Source organism: Moschus berezovskii, chromosome 5, assembly GCF_049115385.1.
Source record: "Moschus berezovskii isolate FMDL1 chromosome 5, NW_MosBer_1.0, whole genome shotgun sequence".
NCBI classification, from domain to species: domain Eukaryota; kingdom Metazoa; phylum Chordata; class Mammalia; order Artiodactyla; family Moschidae; genus Moschus; species Moschus berezovskii.
In genome coordinates, this window is record NC_142464.1 from 110,004,840 (window position 1) to 110,029,170 (window position 24,331).

The 24,331-nt window shown below is 39.2% G+C and overlaps 1 protein-coding gene across 1 annotated transcript in view; it reads left to right on the forward strand.

Annotated features, from left to right (window-relative positions):
• ARHGAP24 (Rho GTPase activating protein 24) overlaps positions 1 to 24,331 on the forward strand; it is a 571,970-nt gene that overhangs the window by 231,857 nt on the left and 315,782 nt on the right. Inside the window, exon 3 of the mRNA XM_055434021.2 lies at positions 22,382 to 22,469. Within this exon, the coding sequence (XP_055289996.1) occupies positions 22,382 to 22,469 (88 nt within the window). The remainder of the gene's footprint in view (positions 1 to 22,381; positions 22,470 to 24,331) is intronic.

The window sequence follows — 24,331 nt, forward strand, 5'->3', positions numbered from 1 at the left end:
TGCTCAGTCATGTCTAACTCTTTGCATTCCAATGGACTCTCACCTGCCAGTCTCCTCTGTCCATGGGATTTCCCAGGCAAGAATGCTGGAGTGGGTTGCCATTCCCTTTTCCAGGGGATCTTCCCAACCCAGGGATTGAACCCACGTCTCCTGCATTGCAGGCAGATTTTTACTGTCTGAGCCACCAGAGAAGCCCACTCCAGTATTCTTGCCTGGAGAATCCCATGGACAGAGGAAGCTGGCGGGCTACACTCCCTGGGGTCCCAAAGAGCCAGACATGATTGAGTGACTAACAGTTTCAGTTATATATATACACATTTAGGATAAATCATTACTCTAATGCATGTAAAATTAATAGTTGTGTGTACAAAGAAGTTCAAATGAAAAGTGATCATATATTCTCTGGAAGCAACAATAATGCCATCAGAACACATCAAGTATTAGCAAAATTTTAAACACTTTTGAATGAATTGCATTGTCTAGGTATAGAAGGTTATTAGTTTATAGTCCCGTGTTTAAAAAAAATGAGCATTTTTTTGTCTACTTACCATGTGATGGCATTGTAGTAGGCTGCTAACAGTTCTGTAAGTCAACTGCTGGTTTTATAGATAGAAAAGAGGTACAGATAGGGTCAGGAACTTGCCCTAGATTTTTCTAACAAGGCACAGAGCTTGCATGTAAGCAAAGCAGTCTGACTCCAGAAAGTGTGCTCTTAGCTCCTAGTCAGTGGTCATTCATTTGGAGCACTGGGTTCAGGGCACCATGCTCAAACAGGTAATGACAAGCAAGCTGGGATACAAAGCAGTTTGTGTGGATGATGCGGTGCTTTGACATGAATTTTTCTGAATGAATGAACAAAATACAAGACTTAGTGTGGACATAAGTCATTAAAGACGTCCAGGATCAGAGGACATTATCAAATATTTGGCAGCAGCAGAGATTCTCGAGTGTCAGATTGTAGTTGGCTATGAAGCAAATCTTGGGAAGGACCAGAGGCTACCATTATGGAAAGAACTTCCTCAAGGGATAGTAAGTGCTTTTTCACTGGAGTGTTCATGGAAAATGGATGAAGACAGAATCACGGTATTTTTTAGGAGAATGAGCTGAATAACTTTCCAACTCTAAGATTATATGATATGTAGATATAAAATCAGTTCAGTTTATAGGGCAGATTACCTCTCAGATTTCTATTAAAAAAATTATTTCCCTGATAGATTCCAAACTTGTCAAATTCTATATGTGCTGAATCACTAGGTATATTTTAAAGACAATTTAACAAAATGTATTTTCCTGACTATTAAATAGAAATATTTGAATATATTGTGAAATTTAGTAGTTAACAATAAATGCTAATGTAAAATTTCACCTTGCTTACTAAAATTCACCTGTTATAGTGAAGAACTCTAGTATAGAGTCTACTTTTAATTCAGTATTTTTCTGTAATTAACAATCATTAATTTTTAAAAGTTGAGATATTAGGAGTATCTTTTTTTGTTTATTTTTTTAAAATTCAAATTTCTTGCTTCATACCATTGCTGTACATCCATAAAAGGAAATATTTTTACCAGAATGTATGGTTAAGGAAAATGCAGAAATACAAATGATTTTTTTGGACTTTTTAAATTTTCCTTACAAGAGACATTTGGAATCCTTCTGTATGCTTCCTGAATTAGTATTTTATTTTGATTATCTAGGAGGTAACTGTAATCTCTTTAAGTTTTATTTTCACTCTGTCTAGAAAAATATTTCCAATAAGGTTCTTAATACATCAGTGGTTATAATAATCATAAAATATAGCTGGATTTAAATTCAGATTTTAGACCCTCGGAAAGTACCGGATGAACATATAGGTAATCACAAACAGTGATCCCCTACAGATTTTTATTTTGTACTAAAAATAGATATAGTTGAAAAATAGTTTCTACACTTTGAACATATATAAAGGACACAAGCTGTATTTACTTTAAAAAAAGAAAGAAAATCTAAAGATCCTTAGTAAAGTTGGACTGTTTTTTGCCTTATCCAGAAACTAGGTCAGCAGTACCTCTGGTACAAGAATGAAAATTGATTAACTCAACCTAGAATGAAAAGGAGACCAGCATGACTGTTGCACCCTGAGTTTTGCCTATCTGATTTATGCCTAAATTAATTGTTAATTTTATAATTATTTTTAGGAAAAAAAGGAAATAATCTTTTTTTCCCCCTAATCCCCACCTGCTTGTGGTTAATAGTTGGCATAATGGTCCAAGTGAGCTGAGAAATTATTGTTTAGGACTGAGACTAATTCCAGGTCAGAGGCTTGCTCGTTTTCATTTCCTAATTTGCCAAATTAAAGCTCCTGGGAAAATGAACCTGAAAACTCACAGATGTACTAAGCAGTATCATTCTCAGGCCTCATTTATTCTTCAATATATGTTATTTTGAGTAACATTATCTGTGTATATGTATGAGCACTTTCCAATATGTATTTTATCTATTATACTATACATGTAAATAGAAAACATTTATTGAGCTAAAACTCTCTTTTGTACCCAATGAATCACGCAATTAGACTTAGATGAAAAGATATCTTAATAATGGAGTCTATTTACTGTTGCTAGATGTGAGAGTTGGACTGTGAAGAAAGCTGATCGGTGAAGAATTGATGCTTTTGAACTGTGGTGTTGGAGGAGACTCTTGAGAGTCCCTTGGACTGCAAGGAGATCCAACCAGTCCATCCTAAAGGAGATCAGTCCTGGGTATTCACTGGAAGGACTGATGCTGAAGCTGAAACTCCAATACTTTGGCCACCTCATGCGAAGTGTTAACTCACTGGAAAAGACTCTGATGCTGGGAGGGATTGGGGGCAGCAGGAGAAGGGGATGACAGAGAATGAGATGGCTGGATGGTATCACCGACTCGATGGAGGTGAGTTTGGGTGAACTCTGGGAGTTGGTGATGGACAGGGAAGCCTGGCGTGCAAGGGGTTGCAAAGAGTTGGACACGACTGAGCGACTGAACTGAACTGAACCATATATCAGGTACTATGCTAAACTCTTCATATGCATAATTTTATTTAAACCTAAACAAACCTCTATAGAAAGCTCCTTTTTAGATCCATTTTCCTAGTAAGGAAACAAATACAAATATTTATAATAATTTTCTCTAGCTATATCTCTTTCTGGAAATTAAGCCTTGTATAACCAACTTCCTACTTCTCATTTTCCTGTATGTATAATGGGCATTTCAAACTGAATACAGCCTAAGCTGAACTCTTGATTTCTCCCCAAATCCTGTTTCTCCCCTCTTCTATCTTCTCCATGTAAAACCATCCAGTGCTCTAGTGGTTGTTTCTTCTCTTCCCTTAAGCCCCACACCCAACACATTACCAACTGCTGTTTGCCTCTAAGACATAATCTAAATGCCATCAGTTTACTTCTTAATGGATACTGGTCTTCACTATCTTGATAGTATGGGCGTCTGCTTCATTCTTATCCCTCTGTGATCCTTTTTCTAGCCAATAGCCAGTGTGTTCTTTTTGAAAATACAAATCAGATGTTGTTGCTCAGTTGCTAAGTCATGTCTCATTTGTAATCCCATGGACTGTAACCCATTCCCCGGCAAGAATACAGGAGAGTGGGTTGCCATTTCATTCCCCAGTGGAAGCTTCCTGACCCGGGGATTGAACCTGTAACTTCTCCATTGGCAGGCAGATTCTTTACCACTGAGCCATGAGGGAAACCCTAAAGCAGATGATCATTTCAGTTCAGTTCAGTCGCTCAGTCATATCTGACTCTTTGCAACCACATGGACTGCAGCACACCAGGCTTCCCTGTCCCTCACCAACTCCCAGAGCTTGCGCAAACTCATGTCCATTGAGTCAGTGATGCCATCCAACCATCTCATCCTCTGTCACCCCATTTTCCTCCTGTCTTCCATCTTTCCCAGCATCACGGTCTTTTCCAATGAGTCAATTCTTCACATCAGGTGGCCAAAGTATCAGAGTTTCAGCTTCAGCATCAGTCCTTCCAATGAATATTCAGGACTGATCTCCCTTAGGATGGACTGGTTGGATCTCCTTGTAGGCCAAGGGACTCTCAAGAGTCTTCTCCAACACCACAGTTAAAAAAGCATCAATTTTTCAGTGCTCAGCTTTCTTTATAGTCCAACTCTTACATCCATACACGACTACTGGAAAAACCATAGCCTTGACTAGATGGACTTTGTTGGGAAAATAATGTCTCTGCTTTTTAATATGCTGTCTAGGATGGTCATAGCTTTTATTTCAAGGAGCAAGTGTCTTTTAATTTCATGGCTGCAGTCACCATCTGCAGTGATTTTGGATACTACATTCAAAATCCTTCAGTGGCATCTCACTGCACTTACAATAAAAATCCGAACACTCAACCTTAGCTTGTAAAGTAGAACCTGATCACCCCTGCATTCCTTTCAGACATTGCTGTTCTCTTCTTCATCTTCACTTGGATGGCCATTTCTTAGGATTCAGATCTCAGCTACAATGTCATCTGGTCAGAAAAGTCTTCTCTGAACAGTCTTTCCAAAGTAGTCACATACAGGCACTTTCACATAGAACATCCTTTTTTAATTAACTGCACAGTACTTCACATCATCCATAATTCCCTTGTGATTCAAAATTATTTATGTATAGGTGAATTTATGCATTTCTTCCTTCATTAAAATGTAAGTGTCTTGAGAACAGGGACTTCATCTACTCCATCAGCCGTTCTGTTGCTCAGTTGTGTCCGACTCTTTGTGACCCCATGGACTGCAGCACGAAAGGCTTCCCTGTCCATCACCATCTCCTCGAGCCATACCTGCTCCATATGTTGCTATATTTTCGGCATGCAGAGCATCCTCTGATGAAAGAAATGTAATAACAATTCATGTTGTGTTATGAGAGTATCATTATCTTGATATCTGGCCATTCTACCTACTTGTATTTTGTTACAATGCTTTCTTTGTGTAGGAAAATTGATGCCTCTTAAAACACTTATCAAGAAAACAACTTCAACAGTTTCTCCTTAATGTGCTTTAGAAGTGAAAAGACTGTTATATTAATTTTAGCTGCTGCAAATTAAACTAGATTTTAATTGGATGACTACATTGTCTCTAGTCAATGTGACAGAGGCATGGTGAAAATGAATACTTAGAATTGAAGCACTTTGCCTCTTAATTATAGAAAGCAAGTCAGTATTTTTAAGATAGAGAAACAAATCAATGCCATTTGAGTAGCATGGGGTAGGAGCCAGGAACAAACAAATAGTGTAATATTGTGTGAGAACAACTATTAAATCAATGGAACTTCTGAGATAAAAAATATTAGACTATTGAGTCCAAAACTTTAGTCAGAGACATTTTCCCCTGAGATTATTTTACTCAACAAGAAGAGTAGTTGTTTGCCAAGGAAGGACAGAATTAAATAAAAAGAAAATAAAAAATATTCACATACATCATCAAAGAAACTTGGATATGAAACACATTTTTTTAGAAAATTACACCTAGGCTCATACTTCCTGAAGTTTCTAAATTCCAAGTTGTCCTAGCTCATCTAGAATGACACATATAGAAGCCATCAACTTCATCTTTAACAACGAGTGAATTAACTCAAACGTAAAAATGTTTATTTTTATATCCAAAAAATTGTAATATTCTTGCAGTGTAGAAAATTCTGGAAAATAATGCATAAGGAATATTTAAAATTTAGCCATAGAAGGTGTTAGTATTTTTGTGAAACTTTTTTCTCTGCATGTTATTTTCATTATAAATTTAATTTCTGAGGAGATAAAAACATTCAAATAATTTCACAATCAAAACTATTAAATGTTGACATTGAAAAGTCTTACATCCTGTGTATTTCTTATTTTCTCCTCCACAAACACACTCTTGCTGTAATGGCAAAATTTTACTCTTTTCTATGGCTGAGTAGTTCTCCATTGTGTGTGTGTGTGTGTATACATACATATATACATATATATACCCCCATGATTTTTTATGTGAATAAGGGCAAATACAAATTGATATTTTTGTTATTATTTCTTCCTTATTTAAAATATTTATTCATTTTTAAGTGCTGCATTCAAAAGATACAGTTACTTAGAATTCTCAAGTTTGAATAAATTCTTGCAAAATATCCCTACTGTAATTTGTGGTACTGTGTCATGCCATAAAGTGTTGTTTTTTTTTTTTTAACTAATAGACAACTTATTATGGCACATCGGCAGGATTTCTGTTTAGAGAATACTGGCGTGTGTTGCCATGCCCTCCTCCAGGGGATTTTCCCAACCTAGGGATCAAACACAGGTTTCCCACATTGCAGGTAGATTCTTTACTATCTGAACCACCAGGAAAGCCCAATACACCACCATTGCATTCTGTTAATAAATCATTAGATGTGACTGAATTTTTTTGCAGTAATTTAAAAATCTCAAATTTCTAAATCTGAATAAATCTTTTTAAAATAAATGAATGCTTATTTCTAAATCAAGTTACCCTTTATCTTGATAATATAACCCATGCTGCTGCTGCTAAGTCACTTCAGTCGTGTCCGACTCTGTGTGACCCCATAGACGGAAGCCCACCAGGCTCCCCCGTCCCTGGGATTCTCCAGGCAAGAACACTGGAGTGGGTTGCCATTTCCTTCTCCAATGTGTGAAAGTGAAAAGTGAAAGTGAAGTCACTCAGTCGTGTCCGACCCTTAGCGACCCCACGGACTGCAGCCTACCAGGCTGCTCCATCCATGGGATTTTCTAGGCAAGAGTACTGGAATGGCTTGCCATTGCCTTCTCCATATATCCCATAGAGAACTACTAATATATGTATTCTCGTATGTATTCTTTAATAGATAAGGCTTATTTTATATTTTATGGCCACATAATATACCATCACACAGATATTTCATTTTTTATTTAGTCAATTTTTCATTGATGGATACTTGATTTACTTCTAATCCAATTATTACATGTAATGCTGTTTGGAAAGCAAAGGACTATGCATATAAGCCATTTCTGGTGCGTGTGGGTGTGATAAATAGTACCAATGTGCCCTTTGTATAAATGTTACCATTTTGCCACCAGTGGATGAGAGTAATGTTTTCCTTAGCAACATAATATGTTGTTAAGCTTCTTTAATTTTGCAAAAGCGTATTACCTTTACAGAAGTAAATATCACACTGTACTTGCAAGTTCAGAACCATATTTCAAGGATTACATAGAACATGGTTAATTGTAGGTCAAAGAAGTAGAGGCATGCCAAGAAAAATAGGTGTGCAGTAAGCCAAAGGTGATTTATTTTTTTCCTAAAGTTCAGAATGTCAAAAGCAGCTGTGTGATTAAGTCCTGCATTGACTTTTTCCTGCTGATGACTTTTTCCTCTCAGTTAAAATTTTCAGTTTTGAGATTCAAATATATGGAAAGTTATAATGTGTGCATGTGTTCTCAGTCATGTCTGACCCTTTGTGACCACATGGACTGTAGCCTGCCAGGCTCCTCTGTCCATGGAATTATCTAGGCAAGAGTACTGGAGTGGGTTGCCATTTCCTACTCCAGGGGATCTTCCTGACCCAGGGATTGAACCACATCGCTTAAGTCTCCTGCATAATCAGGCAATTCTTTACCACTAGCAGTACCTGGGAAGCCCAGAAAGTTATTATACCAACTCTAAAATAATTTCACTGTGTTGTCAAAATATTAGCAAGAACACTTTTTCCACATCCCTTAATACAACACTTATTTTGGTATTATGGATTTAGCTATTATATAGTTTCTTCCAAGGTTAAACCTAGGTCTTTTCTACTTTATTTTTAAACATACAAAGAGTTGGTTAGTTAAAGGGTTAAGCAGAAGTTTTAATAATTAACAACTTTCTGATCCATTGATAATGGCTTATTGGACCCTTCTCTTTAGGGTTCCAGATTTTCCCATAATAGACATTATATAGCTATGTCTGTTTTGCTCTTTATATTTCTCTTTCACAGTGAAACAGAGACTTTAAAATCAGTTCTTTCCTTTTTCTTCTCCTGCTATAGGCTTTGCCTCAAACCCCTGGCATTTACCACCCCTTGAGCAGCTTACATTTCTTTTTCTAATTGAGAAATAATAAATGTTGTAAAATAGCGTGTACTGTTGGACATGCAATAAAAGGTCAAAGTCCCAGTAACTAACTGAGAAGGTTAGCAGTTGGACTCGGTCATTTCCGAATAGGAAGTCTTAATCTTGCCACAGACACTCTGCCCTGGGAGCCCAGGAATGTGAAGCCACAGTAGTGTCATCGGTTCCTCCTGTTGAGAGTTGAGGGCTGGATGGAAGGATTTTCTTTAGCCACCACCTATTTGAGTGCCTTGCACACTGAATTCTCCACCTAAACCAGAGCTTATTAAAATTTAGGCACCACTTACCAGCACTTGAGAATTAGCAGAGGACTCCTTTCAAAATGTCAGCTGTTTATAAGCTCCACCCCACTGGGCTTCCCAGGTGGCCCTAGTGGTAAAGAACCTGCCTGCCCGTGCTGCAGACACAAGAGACGCAGGTTCAATCCCAGGTCAGGAAGTATCCCCAGGGGGAGGGCATGGCAACCCACTCCAGTATTTTTGCCTAGAGAATCCCATGGATGGAGGAGCCTGGTGGCCTACAGTCCCTAGGGTCGCAAAGAAGCAGACAGGACTGAAGCAACTTAGCACATTCACAGGGGTCCTCAGAAAGTTTGTTTCAATTTCTTTATCCATATTCGTTTCCTTTGACTGACATAACAAATCACCACAGGCTTAGTGGCTTAAAGCAACTGAGGTTTATTCTCCCACAATTTTGGAGTCCAGAAGTCGAAACTCAAGATGTTGGCAAGGCCAAACTCCCTTCAGAGGCTCTAGGACTAAATTCCTCCAGCTTATGATGCTGGTGGTGGTGGTTTAGTTGCTAAATCGTTTCTGACTCTTTGCTAGCCCATGGACTATAGCCCACCAGGCTCCTCTGTCCATGGAATTTTCCAGGCAAGAATACTGGAGTGGGTAGTCATTTCCTTCTCCAGGGGATCTTCCTGACCCAGGGATCGAACCTAGTCTTCTGCATTGCAGGCAGTCTCCTGCATTGCAGGTAGATTCTTTGCCCCTAAGCCACCATGGAAGCATTTCTTGGTTCCAATCTTTGTCTCCCTTTTCTCATCACCTTCTCCTATGTGGGTGCACTGAATCTCTCTCTGTTGGTTCTTATAAAGACACTTCTGATTGAATTTAAAGTCCACACATGTAATTCAGGACAACTCTCTGTCTTAAGATCCTTAACTTAATCATATCTACAAAGATCTTTTTCCTGACAAGATAATATTCCCAGGTGCCAGGAATTAGGACCTGATATCTTCAGATGGCCAATATTCAGGGTATGGTACTGTATTTTGATTTGTAAAAAGAACTACTTCCATAGTTCTATTACAAGGCAGAAGCCTAACTTTGAGACTCCAAAATGCTCCTATTCAACCCTATCTTGTACTATCACTTTTTTTGCTTTAAAAATATATTTGTTTCAATGCCATGATACAGGATGCTCGGGGCTAGTGCACTGGGATGTATCAGGGGGATGATTTGGGGAGCGAGGTGGGAGGGGGGGTTCAAGATGGGGAACACATGTACACCCGGGGCGGATTCATGTCAGTGTATGGCAAAAAGCAATACAATAATGTAAAGTAATTAGCCTCCAATTAAAATAAATTTTAAAAAATTAAAATTAAAAATATATAGATTTGTATTTTTTTTTTTTTAGTACACATTAACATGTTCAATCCTGGGTGTTCATTGGAAGGACTGATGCTAAAGCTGAAACTGCAATACTTTAGCCACCTCATTCGACGAGTTGACTCACTGGAAAAGACTCTGATGCTGGGAAACGTTGGGGGCAGGAGAAGGGGACGACAGAGAATGAGATGGCTGGATGGCATCACCGACTCTGTAGACATGAGTTTGAGTGAACTCCGGGAGTTGGTGATGGACAGGGAGGCCTGGCATGCTGTGATTCATGGGGTCGCGGAGAGTTGGACACGACTGAGCGACTGAACTGAACTGAACTGAACTGAACGTGGGCTCTTGATGAAAGTGAAAGAGGAGAGTGAAAAGGTTGGCTTGAAGCTCAACATTCAGAAAACGAAGATCATGGCATCTGGTCCCATCACTTCATGGGAAATAGAAGGGGAAACAGTGGAAACAGTGTTAGACTTTACTTTTGGGGGCTCCAAAATCACTGCAGATGCTGATTGCAGCCATGAAATTAAAAGACGCTTACTCCTTGGAAGGAAAGTTATGACCAACCTAGATAGTATATTAAAAAGCAGAGACATTACTTTGCCAACAAAGGTCCATCTAGTCAAGGCTATGGTTTTTCCCGTGGTCATGTATGGATGTGAGAGTTGGACTGTGAAGAAGGCTGAGCGCCGAAGAGTTGATGCTTTTGAACTGTGGTATTGGAGAAGACTCTTGAGAGTCCCTTGGACTGCAAGGAGATCCAACCAGTCCATTCTAAAGGAGATCAGTCGTGAGTGTTCATTGGAAGGACTGATGTTAAAGCTGAAACTGCAATACTTTGGCCACCTCATGCAACGAGTTGACTCACTGGAAAAGACTCTGATGCTAGGAAGGATTGGGGGTGGGAGGAGAAGGGGATGACAGAGAATGAGATGGCTGGATAGCATCACTAACTCGATGGACATGAGTTTGAGTGAACTCCAGGAGTTGGTGGTGGACAGGGAGGCCTGGAGTGCTATGATTCATGGGGTCACAAAGAGTCAGATACGACTGAGTGACTGAACTCAACTGAACTGAACATATAGTAAGAATAACTTAGTAAAATAAAAATTATCTATGACCTGCCTATCTGAAGATAGCTCATATTAACCTTCCATTTTTATAAGCATTTTGGCATACACATAGTACAAAATAAATATCTGTTTGATGAATAAACAAGTAAGTGAATGGCCTTGTAAATCACACTACAGCTTTCTATCATAGAGAGAAAACTGGTTAAGGGAGTGGGGTTTGGGTTTATAGAAGGTCAGATTGCATCTCTGCACTTCACCAGCTGCTCACCTCAGCTTATTGATGCTTTGGCCTTCCTTCTATGAAATGGACAATGGTAATTGTACCTCCACATACAGTGTTTTTATAAGATTAAACTATGCAGCTGTGTATACAGTAAGTCTCAGTGGATGGTTAGCTGGAAAGATGCAAGATGAAAAAAGAAGGTCCACTCTGACAGGAAGAATTTGGAGTAGAAATTTTGGGGGGATAGATTTTGTGTCAACAGTTGGATTTTTTTCTTCCAATTGCAGTCTTTCTAGGGGCTTCTCAGCTGGCGTATTGGTAAAAAAATTCACCTGCCAAGGCAGGAGACACAAGAGACTGGTTTGATCCCCTAAAGTAGAAAATGGCAACCCAATCCAGTATTCTTGCCTGGAACATTCCGTGGACAGAGGAGCCTGGTGGGCTACAGTTCATAGGACTGCAAAGAGTCAGACACGACTGAGCACATCGCAGCAGCACAATCTTTTGAAAATGGCATGGGGCACCTTAAGAAATGTTGTTAGATGTTGTGGGAAAATTCTAGATGCCTGTGATTATCACAAAGGGATTCATCTATTAAATAAGTATGAGAAAAATGACTATGAGTTTTAAGAGTGTAAAGTAGAATTTTAGGCTTAAAATAATGTCTTCGTTTTTCTACATTTCCAATCTGTTTTCCCCTCTGTAGCCAAGGAATTTCTCTGACTTCCAATGAATTAAAAATGTGGAGGCAGATGCGTGCATGCTCAGTCGCTTCAGTCATGTCCCACTCTTTCCAACTCTATGGAATGTAGCCCGCAGGTCTCCTCTGTCCATGGGATTCTCCAGGCAGGAATATAGGAGTGGGTTGCCATGCCCTCCTCCAGGGGATCTTCCCAACCCAGGGATAGAACCCGAATCTGCTGCATCTCCTACATTGAAGGCAGACTCTTTACTGCTGAGCCACCAGGGAAGTCCATGTGGAGAGATACGAGTGACCTAAATGGACCCTGACTGATAATGGCGGTGTTTCCAGGGAGAATGTTCATTTAGAAGGACGCTATCAGGGAAGAAATTCATGAACTTCCTCTGTTATGTCCAGAGGGGGAGTTCACATGGGGCAGGGATCATTGTGTCTGGAAAAAAAAAAAGATTTAAAAGCTTTTATTTAAAAACTACATATATTTGTTTATTTATTTCCCTTCCCTGGGTCTTAGTTGGGGCATTCAGACAACAATCATTATGACAACAGTACTAGCAGCTAATATTTATAGAGGTTATTTTATGTCATACTCTAATGCCTTCAAACGCACACACACACACACACACGTGTGTATCTATATTTAACTGTGTCTTAGTTGTGGCACTCGGCATCTTTAGTTGTGGCATTTGGGATCTAGTTTCCTGACGAGAGATTGAACCCAGGCCCCCTGTATTGGGAGCGCAGAGTTTTAACAATTGGACCTCTTGAGAAGTCCTTAAAAACTTTTAAATAAATCACATCAAAACACTGCACAGTTTTTTTTCTATCACAATTAATGTACTTAGTTAGTAGCCTTCTAGGATTTGAACATATGTAATAATGTTTTCCAAATGCTGTGCTAAAATTAAAGTGAATCCAGAATGACAGTGCTTCTCAAGTGCTGAATCTGCAGTTTAGAATATAAAGCATCAAGGTGAGAATTCGGTATAGAGAATTTCTTTCCATTTATTCCACAATCATAAAATAGCCTCATGCTATCGTGTTTATCATTGTTAATTTAAGTAATGGTTTAGAAACATTACATGTATTACTTGCTTTGATGAGTTTTGTTAGTTAAGAAAAAATAGTACATACTACTGAATGTATAGCTTTTTTAATATTATGCCATTTTTTCTATTAGATAATTCATAGCAATGTTTGAGTCAGTGTTCCGCAAACAGTTTGCACATTGGAATTACTTTGGTAGAATGGAAAATCTCTCCATCTCTTATCTCCCTGGCGACACTCTAGAAAGCAGTGTAACTAATTTCAGAGGCAAAGGAGAAACTTGATAATTATTGATAAAATTCTTCAAACTGCTTTAAGTAAAGGTGATTGATTAGAGCTAAGAACGTAAATTGGGTTAATAATTAATGCAAATAAGTATTTGGAATCTACTCTGCCAGCCTCTTCCCCTGGTGCCTCCTGAGCTTTAGCCTCATGTATGAAATGAGACACACTTATGACTCTGAGTCACTAGGCAAATTAACGATATAAGTAGCATACACATTTGCTGAACAAAGTAATAAATGGTCAAGAAACATTAGCAATCATCATTATCAATATCTTTTCTGCTGTGCTGTTTGTTCTATCATTGCTAATTAGAGGTTTGTTAGTTTTAATCTAGTCTCACAGACATGATAGTAAAAACTAACTTCAAATTTTCTAATTAGTTCACCTCCCTGTTCATTCAACTAGATGATACTAGTAGATGCATTTTGAACCGTTATTAGAATCATCTCGTTACTGGAGGATTAGCAAACTATGGGCCCAAAATATCTTTGAGGCTTCTGGGATATAAGAAAGACTTAACAAAATATTAAAAGCAGCTAAAAATACTGTATACCAGGCATTTTTCTACAAACCACACATATGTTAGTTCACAATTATGAAGAAGGTTCTATTTTTATCCCATTTTAAGGATGAAGAACATGAGGAATAGAGAGGATAAGTGTCTTGCCTGAAGTCACTTGGCTGATGTGTGGGTATCTGAACCCAGGCAGCTTGACTCCAGAATAGATTTACTTAACCACTGACTTCATTGCCATCAGTAGATTGGGATATGGTTGGAGCACTTGTGGATACAATATATGTCTTCTATAAGCATACAGTATGGGAAGCCTGGTGTGGTGCAGTCCATGGGGTTGCAAAGAGTTGGACGCAACTGAGCGACTAAACTGAACTGAGTATCCTATTTCCTTTTCATGACAGGGGCTTGTCTGTAATTGTTTTTCTGTTGTTTTCTTTTTTAAATTTTCTGTCTTCCCTGAGTGATTCTCAGATCCAGGAGTATAAAGACATTATAGGACTTTCTAGCATTACATTTCTCTGTGCTTAAGACAGGGCCTAGCACATGCTATGTATTATTTAATAACTGTTGAATGAATTAATGAAGTTACTTGCTACAAAGAAGCAAATTATACCAATTTACTCTACTCAAACCTTCTCTATTATACTCTAATAAAAATTGTTGAGTAATATTTATTTCACCTTGATATCATTTTGTTTTTTTTCTCACTTGGAGGATAATTGCTTTACAATGTTGTGATGGTCTCACCATACATCAACTCAAATCAGTCACACTCATATTTATATCCCCTTCTTCTGGAGCCTCCCTCCCTTGATATCATTTTCAAACCTCTGTCTGATCACATTAAAAATTCATATGTATTGTCAAGCTGAGGCTTCACCTTGTTTCTTGTGATGCTCATGATCATTGTTCATACTGGGGAAAAAAAGAATTTGCTATAGTACTTATGAAACTAACAAAGATACAGTACATGCATATATTTTTCCAGTCCAAATCCCAGAGAATAAGAAATACCATGTTTATTTTCAACAGCATCTAGCTTTACCTCCAATATCTTGTGGTTTGGGCTCAGTGATCTGATATTTGGAAAGGAAATGGCAACCCACTCTAGTCTTCTTGCCTAGAAAAATCACATGGACAGAGGAGCCTGGTGGGCTACAGTCCATGGAGTTGCAAAGATCAGAGTGAGCACTTGTCAGTGGATCTAACTAGAGATGAGCTGCTTTTCTAATAGCAATTTTAGCTGAAAGCAAAAGACTAGTGTGGCTCTGAATTATGTTTCTTTTGCCAACTCTTAGCTGTCAAATATATATATATAAAAATAACATATTATCCCATTTTGAAAATTAAAGATTCCTTATAAAAGGGTTAGTCCCTAGAGGGGAGAAAACTAAGTATAATTCCATTCTGAATATGCTGATTATTGCCATATGTAGTGAACTCCTGTCAAAAAGATTACATTCCCTTTTTTGTTCTTGAGCCTCTTCTCTCTGATCATCCAAAATTTGCAATGAGGTGTATTGAACACCATGGTTTAGGTTAATATACTCTTTCTTAAAAAAAAAAAAGAAGAATATTTTTACCCTGGTTATTTTATTTCTCAAAGTACCCAGCAAGAAGTCGATAGCTCTGCTTCAAAAGGTGTAATAGAAGGGTGTGTGATAAAGAAATCATTTACAAAGTTTTAGAAAGGCTAAAGAAAACCAAATTTGCCTGTTACTCCAGGTGTTTCTTGACTTCCTACTTTTGCATTGCAGTCCCCTATAATGAAAAGGACATCTTTTTTCGGTGTTATTTCTAAAAGGTCTTGTAGGTCTTCATAGAACCATTCAACTTCGGCTTCTTCAGTGTTACTGGTTGGGGCATAGGCTTGGATTACTGTAATATTGAATGGTTTGCCTTGGAAATGAACAGAGATCATTCTGCCATTTTTGAGATCGCATCCAAGTACTGCATTTCAGACTCCTTTGTTGACCATGATGGCTACTCCATTTCTTCTAAGGGATTCCTGCCCACAGTAGTAGATATAATGGTCATCTGAGTTAAATTCTCCCATTCCAGTCCATTTTAATTCACTGATTACTAGAATGTCTACGTTCACTCTTGCCATCTCCTGTTTGACCACTTCCAATTTGCTTGATTCATGGACCTAACATTCCAGGTTCCTATGCAATATTGCTCTTTACAGCATCGGACCTTGCTTCTATCACCAGTCACATCCACAACTGGGTATTGTTTTTGCTTTGGTTCCATCCCTTCATTCTTTCTGGAGTTATTTCTCCACTGATCTCCAGTAGCATACTGGGCACCTACCGACCTGGGGAATTCCTCATTCAGTATCCTATCATTTTGCCTTTTCATACTGTTCATGGGGTTCTCAAGGCAAGAGTACTGAAGTGGTTTGCCATTCCCTTCTCCAGTGGACCACATTCTGTCAGACCTCTCCACCATGACCCATCTGTCTTGGGTGGCCCTACACAGCATGGCTTAGTTTCATTGAGTTAGACAAGGCTGTGGTCCGTGTGATCAGATTGACTAGTTTTCTGTGATTATGATTTCAGTGTGTCTGCCCTCTGATGCCCTCTTGCAATACCTAACATCTTATTTGGGTTTCTCTTACCTTGGACGTGGGGTATCTCTTCACGGCCGCCCCTCCTGATGTTCAGTGTGGAGTAGCTCCTCTCAGCTGCCGGCACTGACCTCGGGCATGGGGTAGCTCCTCTCGGCTGCCGCCCCTGGAGTAACAGGCAAATTTGGCCTTGAAGCACGGAATGAAGCAGGGCAAAGGCTAATAGAGTTTGTCAAGAGAACGCACTGGTCATAGCAAACACCCTCTTCCAACAACACAAGAGAAGACCCTACACATGGACATCACCAGATGGTCAACACCGAAATCAGATTGATTATATTTTTGCAGCCAAAGATGGAGAAGCTCTATATAGATAGCAAGAACAAGACCAGGAGCTGACTGTGGCTCAGATCATGAACTCCTTATTGCCAAGTTCAGACCGAAATTGAAGAAAGTAGGGAAAACCACTAGTCCATTCAGCTATGACCTCAATCAAATCACTTATGATTACACTGTGGAAGTAAGAAATAGATTTAAGGGACTAGATCTGATAGATAGAGTGCCTGATGAACTCTGGACGGAGGTTCGAGACATTGTACAGGAGACAGGGACCAAGAACATCCCCATGGAAAAGAAATGCAAAAAAGCAAAATGACTCTGAGGAGGCCTTACAAATAGCTGTGAAAAGAAGAGAAGCGAAAAACAAAGGAGAAAAGGAAAGATATAAGCATCTGAATGCAGAGTTCCAAAGAATAGCAAGGAGAGATAAAAAAGCCTTCCTCAGCGATCAATGCAAAGAAATAGAGGAAAACAACAGAATAGGAAAAACAAGAGATCTCTTCAAGAAAATTAGAGATTCCAAGGGAACATTTCATGCAAAGATGGGCTCGATAAAGGACAGAAATGGTATGGACCTAACAGAAGCAGAAGATATTAGGAAGAGGTGGCAGGAATACACAGAAGAACTGTACAAAAAAGATCTTCACGACCAAGATAGTCACGATAACGTGATCACTGACCTAGAGCTAGACATCTTGGAATGTGAAGTCAAGTGGGCCTTAGAAAGCATCACTACTAACAAAGCTAGTGGAGGTGATGGAATTCCAGTTGAGCTATTTCAAGTCTTGAAAGATGATGCTGTGAAAGTGCTGCACTCAATATGCCAGCAGATTTGGAAAACTCAGCAGTGGCCACAAGACTGGAAGAGGTCACTCTTCATTCCAATCTCAAAGAAAGGCAATGCCAAAGAATGCTCAAACTGCCGCACAGTTGCACTCATCTCACACGCTAGTAAAGTCATGCTCAAAATTCTCCAAGCCAGGCTTCAGCAGTATGTGAACCATGAACTCCCAGATGTTCAAGCAGGTTTTAGAAAAGGCAGAGGCACCAGAGATCAAATTGCCAACATCTGTCGGATCATGGAGAAAGCAAGAGAGTTTCAGAAAAACATCTATTTCTGCCTCATTGAATATGCCAAAGCCTTTGACTGTGTGGATCACAATAAACTGTGGAACATTCTGAAAGAGATGGGAATCCCAGACCACCTGACCTGCCTCTTGAGAAACCTGTATGCAGGTCAGGAAGCAACAGTCAGAACTGTACATGGAACAACAGACTGGTTCCAGATAGGAAAAGGTGTACGTCAAGGTTGTATATTGTCACCTTGCTTATTTAACTTATATGCAGAGTACATCATGAGGAACGCTGGACTGGAAGAAGCACAAGCTGGAATCAAGATTGCTGGGAGAAATATCAATAATCTCAGATATGCAGATGACACTACCCTTATGGCAGAAATTGAAGAGGAACTAAAAAGTCTCTTGATGAAAGTGAAAGAGGAGAGTGAAAATGTTGGCTTGAAGCTCAACATTCAGAAAACAAAGATCATGGCATCTGGTCCCATCACTTCATGGGAAATAGAAGGGGAAACAGTGGAAACAGTGTTAGACTTTACTTTTGGGGGCTCCAAAATCACTGCAGATGCTGATTGCAGCCATGAAATTAAAAGACACTTGCTCCTTGGAAGGAAAGTTATGACCAACCTTGATAGTACATTAAAAAGCAGAGACATTACTTTGCCAACCAAGGTCCGTCTAGTCAAGGCAATGGTTTTTCCCGTAGTCATGTATGGATGTGAGAGTTGGACTGTGAAGAAGGCTGATCGCCGAAGAATTGATGCTTTTGAACTGTGGTGTTGGAGAAGACTCTTGAGAGTCCCTTATACTGCAAGGAGATCCAACCAGTCAATTCTAAAGGAGATCAATCCTGGATGTTCATTGGAGGGACTGATGCTAAAGCTGAAACTGCAATACTTTGGCCACCTCATGCGACGAGTTGACTCACTGGAAAAGACTCTGATGCTGGGAAAGGTTGGGGGCGGGAGGAGAAGGGGACGACGGAGAATGAGATGGCTGGATGGCATCACCAACTCTGTGGACATGAGTTTGAGTGTACTCCGGGAGTTGGTGATGGACAGGGAGGCCTGGCATGCTGTGGTTCATGGGGTCGCGGAGAGTCGGACACGACTGAGCGACTGAACTGAACTGAACTGAACTGAATTAAAATAAATAAATTTAAAAAATATTTTTAATAAAATAAAATATGAGACAGCAAAAGCGAAAAAAACATATCAGAAAGTAAAATGGAATCCATAGGCAAAAGAACATTAGATGTGAAGTGAACGAAGACAGTTTACTTCCTGGAGGAGGAAAACAAAGGCACTGCCTTCATAACCTCACTTTGTAAAGTACAGACAGGGAGGGACCCTTCTAACCTCTAATTCCCTGGGTATTAGTTAGACAGTGCTATCCATTATCACTCTAAGCCCAGATGGAGGGACCAATAAGATGACTATAATTTTCTGTGCTAAACAACGTAGAATGAAAGTTGTGTAAAGTATTTGAGCTACATATTGCTTCAAGCTGGGAAAATGGACAATATAACATGGTGGACATAGTATCGGCTTTTGAATCCCAGTGTGCTTTATTTTGAATACTGGTTTTATTGCACTAACAGTACTCATTGACTCAAAAATACCCTTTTTTCAAGCGTTAACCTTTTGCCATGTGAAGTGCTAGGCTTTGATGGTAGCTTAAGGTACAAAACATACATCGTTGGGACTTCCATGCTGGTCCAGTGGTTAAAACTCCACAATGCCAGTGTAGGGAGTATGGGTTCAATCCCTAGTTGGGGAGCCAAGATCCCACATACCTTGAGGATAAAAATAAATGTAGGATAAAAATAAGTAAATAAATAAAAAATTTAAAAAGCACATTATATTTGCTCTTTTATAGTTTAATGATGAAGACAGACATTAATCAATTTTACAAATAACATTATTACATACAGTGGTAAATTAGTCTAAGGAACATTCAGGAAGTTATGCAAGTATATTTTATATGTCGTCGTCAGTCTGAAAGATGGGTATAAAGCAACAAAGAGAGAATTAAGTCCTAAGGTAAGTGAGAACATGGTGCCATTTATAGAAGGGCAGTTGGCTGGATTATAGAAAGTATAGAAAGTGTAAGTGTGGAAAAATTAGTTTGGAGGGGTAGGTGGAGCCAGGCCACCCAGAGCTGTGTTGTTTTTGTTCAGCCACTAAGTCCTGTCCAACTCTTTGTGACCTCATGGACTATAGCACTGCAGGCTCCTCTGTCCTCCACTCTCTCCTGGACTTGCTCAAATTCATGTCCATTGGGTCAGTGATGCTATCTAACCGTCTCATCTTCTGCTGCCTCCTTCTCCTTTTGTCTTCATTATTTCTAGCATCAGGGGCTTTTCCAACCCATGTCTCTTGTGTCTTCTGTATTGACTGGCAGGTTCTTTAGCACTGCACCAGCTGGAAAGCCCACCCAGAGCTTTATTTTAAGACAAAGGAAAACCTTTGGACATTTTTAAGCAAGAAAGTTGCAAGATCAAATTTATGTTTCTAAAGATCACTCTGACCATGTTAAGGAAAAAAAATAATTAAAAGATGTTTGAGTAATATGAGAAACTCAGTGAGGGGGTATGTGACACATCCAGATAAGAGATGTAGTCTCTTGGACTAGGGCGTGGTGGTGGGAGACATACCATAGAGACAGTGACTCCAACTGATTGGAAGGTGGTGCTAAGTTGTTGTTCAGTCACTAAGTCACGTCCCATTCTTTGCAACCCCTGGGCTGCAGCATGTCAGTTTCCATTGTCCTTCACTGTCTCCTAGAGTTTGCTCAAAGACATGACCATTGAGTCCATGACGCCATTCAAATGTGTCATCCTCTGCCGCCCCTTTCTCCTTTAGCCTTCAGTCTTTCCCAGTCCTTCCAGCTAATAGTCAGGGTTGATTTCCTTTAGGATTGACTGGTTTAATCTCCTTGAAGTCCAAGCGACTCTCAAGAGTCTTCTCCAGCACCACAGTGCAAAAGCATCTGTTCTTCAGTGCTCAGCCTTCTTTATGGTCCAGCTCTCACATCCATACATGACTGCAGGAAAAGCCATAGCTTTGTCTATACGGACCTTTTAGGGAATATATAAACAGGACCTGAATTAACTGCATTTGAATTTTGCTAAGTTTAGTTGCTGATGCATTTTAAATATACAAATGGAAATGTCAAATAAGCTCTTGGATACAAAAGTCTAGAGGTCAGATAGTCCTTGATAGAAATATTAATTTGATATTCTTTGGATTCTAGTTGGTTATTCAAGTCATAGGCATGGATGAGATAGCTTAGAGAAAGAGTGTATAAAGTCAGAGGAGAAGGAAGCATTGCATAAATCTCTGGAAAACTCTAACATTTAAAGTCCAGTTATAACCAGCAAAGGAGACTAAGTCAACAGAAAAATAAAAGGAAAACCTGGAGAAACGAAGACAACAAGGAAAGAAAGACATCAAGAAAGAGTAGTTAATAGTGCTGAATGCTCCTGAGGAGTCAAGTTCGTGGAGGATTGAAAATTTACCAAGCTGCAGGGGATCCATATGAATAAATGGATTCAGTATAGACAATTCATTGTAGGCAAGGGAAAAAAAGTGAAATGAGAACTGGAGGGGAAGGTGGAGTCCAAAAAGTAATTTTTAAAATATATCTCAGTACTGACGGAAATGATCCACTAAAGAAAAGAAAATTTAACAGAAAAGAGAGAAGATAATGAAGAGAAAGCTATGGGAGCATTGGCTATGTTATTGAATGCCTCTGCCTTGGTTTCTGCAGCTATAAAATGGGGATATATAATACCTACCTTATAAGATTTTTCTAACAAATAATATTATGCTGGTTGAATGTTCAGTAAAAGGTTTTGGCACACAGAATATATTTACTAAATTGATGCTTAAAAGAGCACCACAGCTCTCTTATTCATTTATCTTCCATTGGACATCTAGGTTGCTTCCATGAACACTGGGGTAAATGTGTCTGCAATGTACAATTGGGGTACAGTGCTGCAATGAACATTGGGGTACATGTGTCTCTATCAATTCTGGTTTCATCAGTGTGTATGCCCAGCAGTGGGATTGCTGGGTCGTATGGCAGTTCTATTTCCAGTATATTAAGGAATCTCCACTGTGGTACATATACACAATGGAATATTACTTAGCTATTAAAAAGAATGCATTTGAATCAGTCCTAATGAGGTGGATGAAACCGGAGCCTATTATACAGAGTGAAGTTAGAAAGAAAAACACCAATACAGTATATTAACGCATATATATGGAATTTAGAAAGATGGTAACGATGACCCTATATGCGAGACAGCAAAAGAGACACAGAGGTAAAGAACAGACTTTTGGACTCTGTGGGATAAGGCGAGGGTGGGATCATTTGAGAGAATAGCATTGAAACATATGTATTATCATATGTGAAATAGATAGCCAGTCCAGGTTCGATGCATGAGACAGGGAGCTCAGGGCTGGTGCATTGGGACAACCCTGAGGGATGGGATGGGGAGGGAGGTTCAGGATGGGGACACATGTACACCCATGGCTGATTCATGTGAATGTATGGCAAAAACCACTACAGTATTGTCAAGTAATTAGCCTCCTATTAAAATAAATAAATTTACAAATTAAAAGTACTCAGCACCTCACACAGTGTTTTATATCTATGAGGTGCTCAACAAATATTTGTTAAATGTTGAATGTATATGATTCTGTTATGTGATTTTTGATTAGCTGGGAATATAAATGAGTCAGATGCATATCACTAAATACTGGGTTACAGACATACGTTGGATGTTCACTGATGATGTTGATATTTAGGACATTTGTGTTCACAGGGTACAATTTTCCTGCCTGGAAATAAAGTGCTTGAACATCCCTGCAATGAAGAGAGCCCAGGGAAGTTTCTTTTTGAAGTAGTTCCAGGTAAGATATTTTTCTGCTTTGATTCAAGAATTGCTGTTCCATGTTGGTAAAGACAGGTCAGACAGCCTTTATTCTTCTCAAGTCATGGCTTTGAACATTCATTTGAAGAGGCAAGTGTCAAATTTGGTTGGTATTCACACAGAGACTAATGATTCCAGGTTTGTACACTGGTACAAATGAATACATCTACACACATGCATTTACCCACATGACTACTGGATTTCCATTTGTCCATGAGACTCCAGAGTGGACCACAAGTCATGACACAGCCTTCATATGGGGACTACTGGGGACAAAGGTGATTCTACAGTTCTCTTGCAGTATAAGATTTGACCAGGTGTTCCAGGTAGAATGCCTTGCCTGGCTGATTCACTGTCATGTTTCCTCACAAAATTTCATCTTTAAGGAGCCTTGGCTATAACATCAAAACAGAACAAAAGCCATCCTTCAGTGACTGACAAAGGATCAGTCACATCAGTTTTGCTCACAACCAACCACTTCCACATGTTTGGCTTAGAGCATTTGAGGACATCTCTGCCAAGTGATCAGATCCTGGAGTTCCATGTCTTCAGTCTTCAACATCTGTTCACTTTTTTTTCTTTTATTCATTTGCATCCATCCCTCTCAGAATACCTCATCTGCACTTAAGTCTTTGAATCACCCAGCAACATTTTCTTCAAGGTCATGAGCTACTTCCTTGGTCAGTTCCTTAGCCCTTCTTTAACTCTTGCTGTAAGAAAAAGGGAGTTAGGAATGTGGTTTTTATATCTTTGGTTGTGACTGACCCAGTTCTTGCGATATTAACATGGATTTCATCACAGCTTAGGGTGAGTGTGAATTTATTTGTGTGACTAATATGTAATCCATATCAATAATGCTGGTGCAGAGGCAGTCAGTAAAACATTTTCCCCAGATTTGTAAATGCTGGGAATCTAAAATGCAAAAGCATGTTTTCCTCCCTCAGTGAAAACAGCTGTAGCTCTGAGTTCATCTGGCTCACAGTGGAATCCATGACTAAATGTTAATTAATGCAGCTCAAGTGCAGAAAGGTTAGTGAGATGCATTGTGCTATTTGTTTCCCCCCAGGGAAAACATATTGTAAGAAACCTGAATCTTGTTTGCTCTATTAAAACCTTGTTATACTTACTTCTTAGTGGAATACCCTATATGGAACCAAATTCCAGATGTTGCAAAGTCTTTGAAGTATCAGTAGAGGAAATTTCACTATTTATTTTTAAACATTAGGCCTGTTAGCTTTGAAATGAGCATGGTATTAAACTGGCAACTTTGATTCTTCATCTCTGGTAATACTAAAGGTCTACTTTCTCATGCAGTCTCCCATTTGTGTAGAGGTTGCACTTTTTGGTGAAGATGTTCTCACATGCACTGTTCTAGAAAGAGCTGTGTCTTCAAACCCAGAAAGTCACAAAACCTCCTTTCCAAGGTTGCAATTCTAGGGTGTGTGTTTCATGTGCAACACATAAGACAGAATGGCTTTTAATGAGTAAAGCTTAAGGAGTTTAAGACTGGTGTGGTGTGGAATCTGAAAGCTGTCATTTCAAAAAAAATTTTTTTTCGGGGAAGTTCAGGGTGGCTGCAGTAGTTATGAAAATAAATATACTATGCCCATAGCTCATTTGAAAAGATGCTTCCTGAATAATTAATGCAATATGTAGTAGCTTCTAAATTAGGTTTAATAATTCTGAATCATCTTTGGCAGTAACAAGAGACTTGTGCCAAATGCTTCTTTAAAGAAAGAGTTGAAAAAGTACTATGGCTGCATTGGGAATCCAGTGTTTGTGCCATTAATCTTGGTCACCACAACTTTTGGGTATGTCCCTACATTAGGATGGAATTTCCAG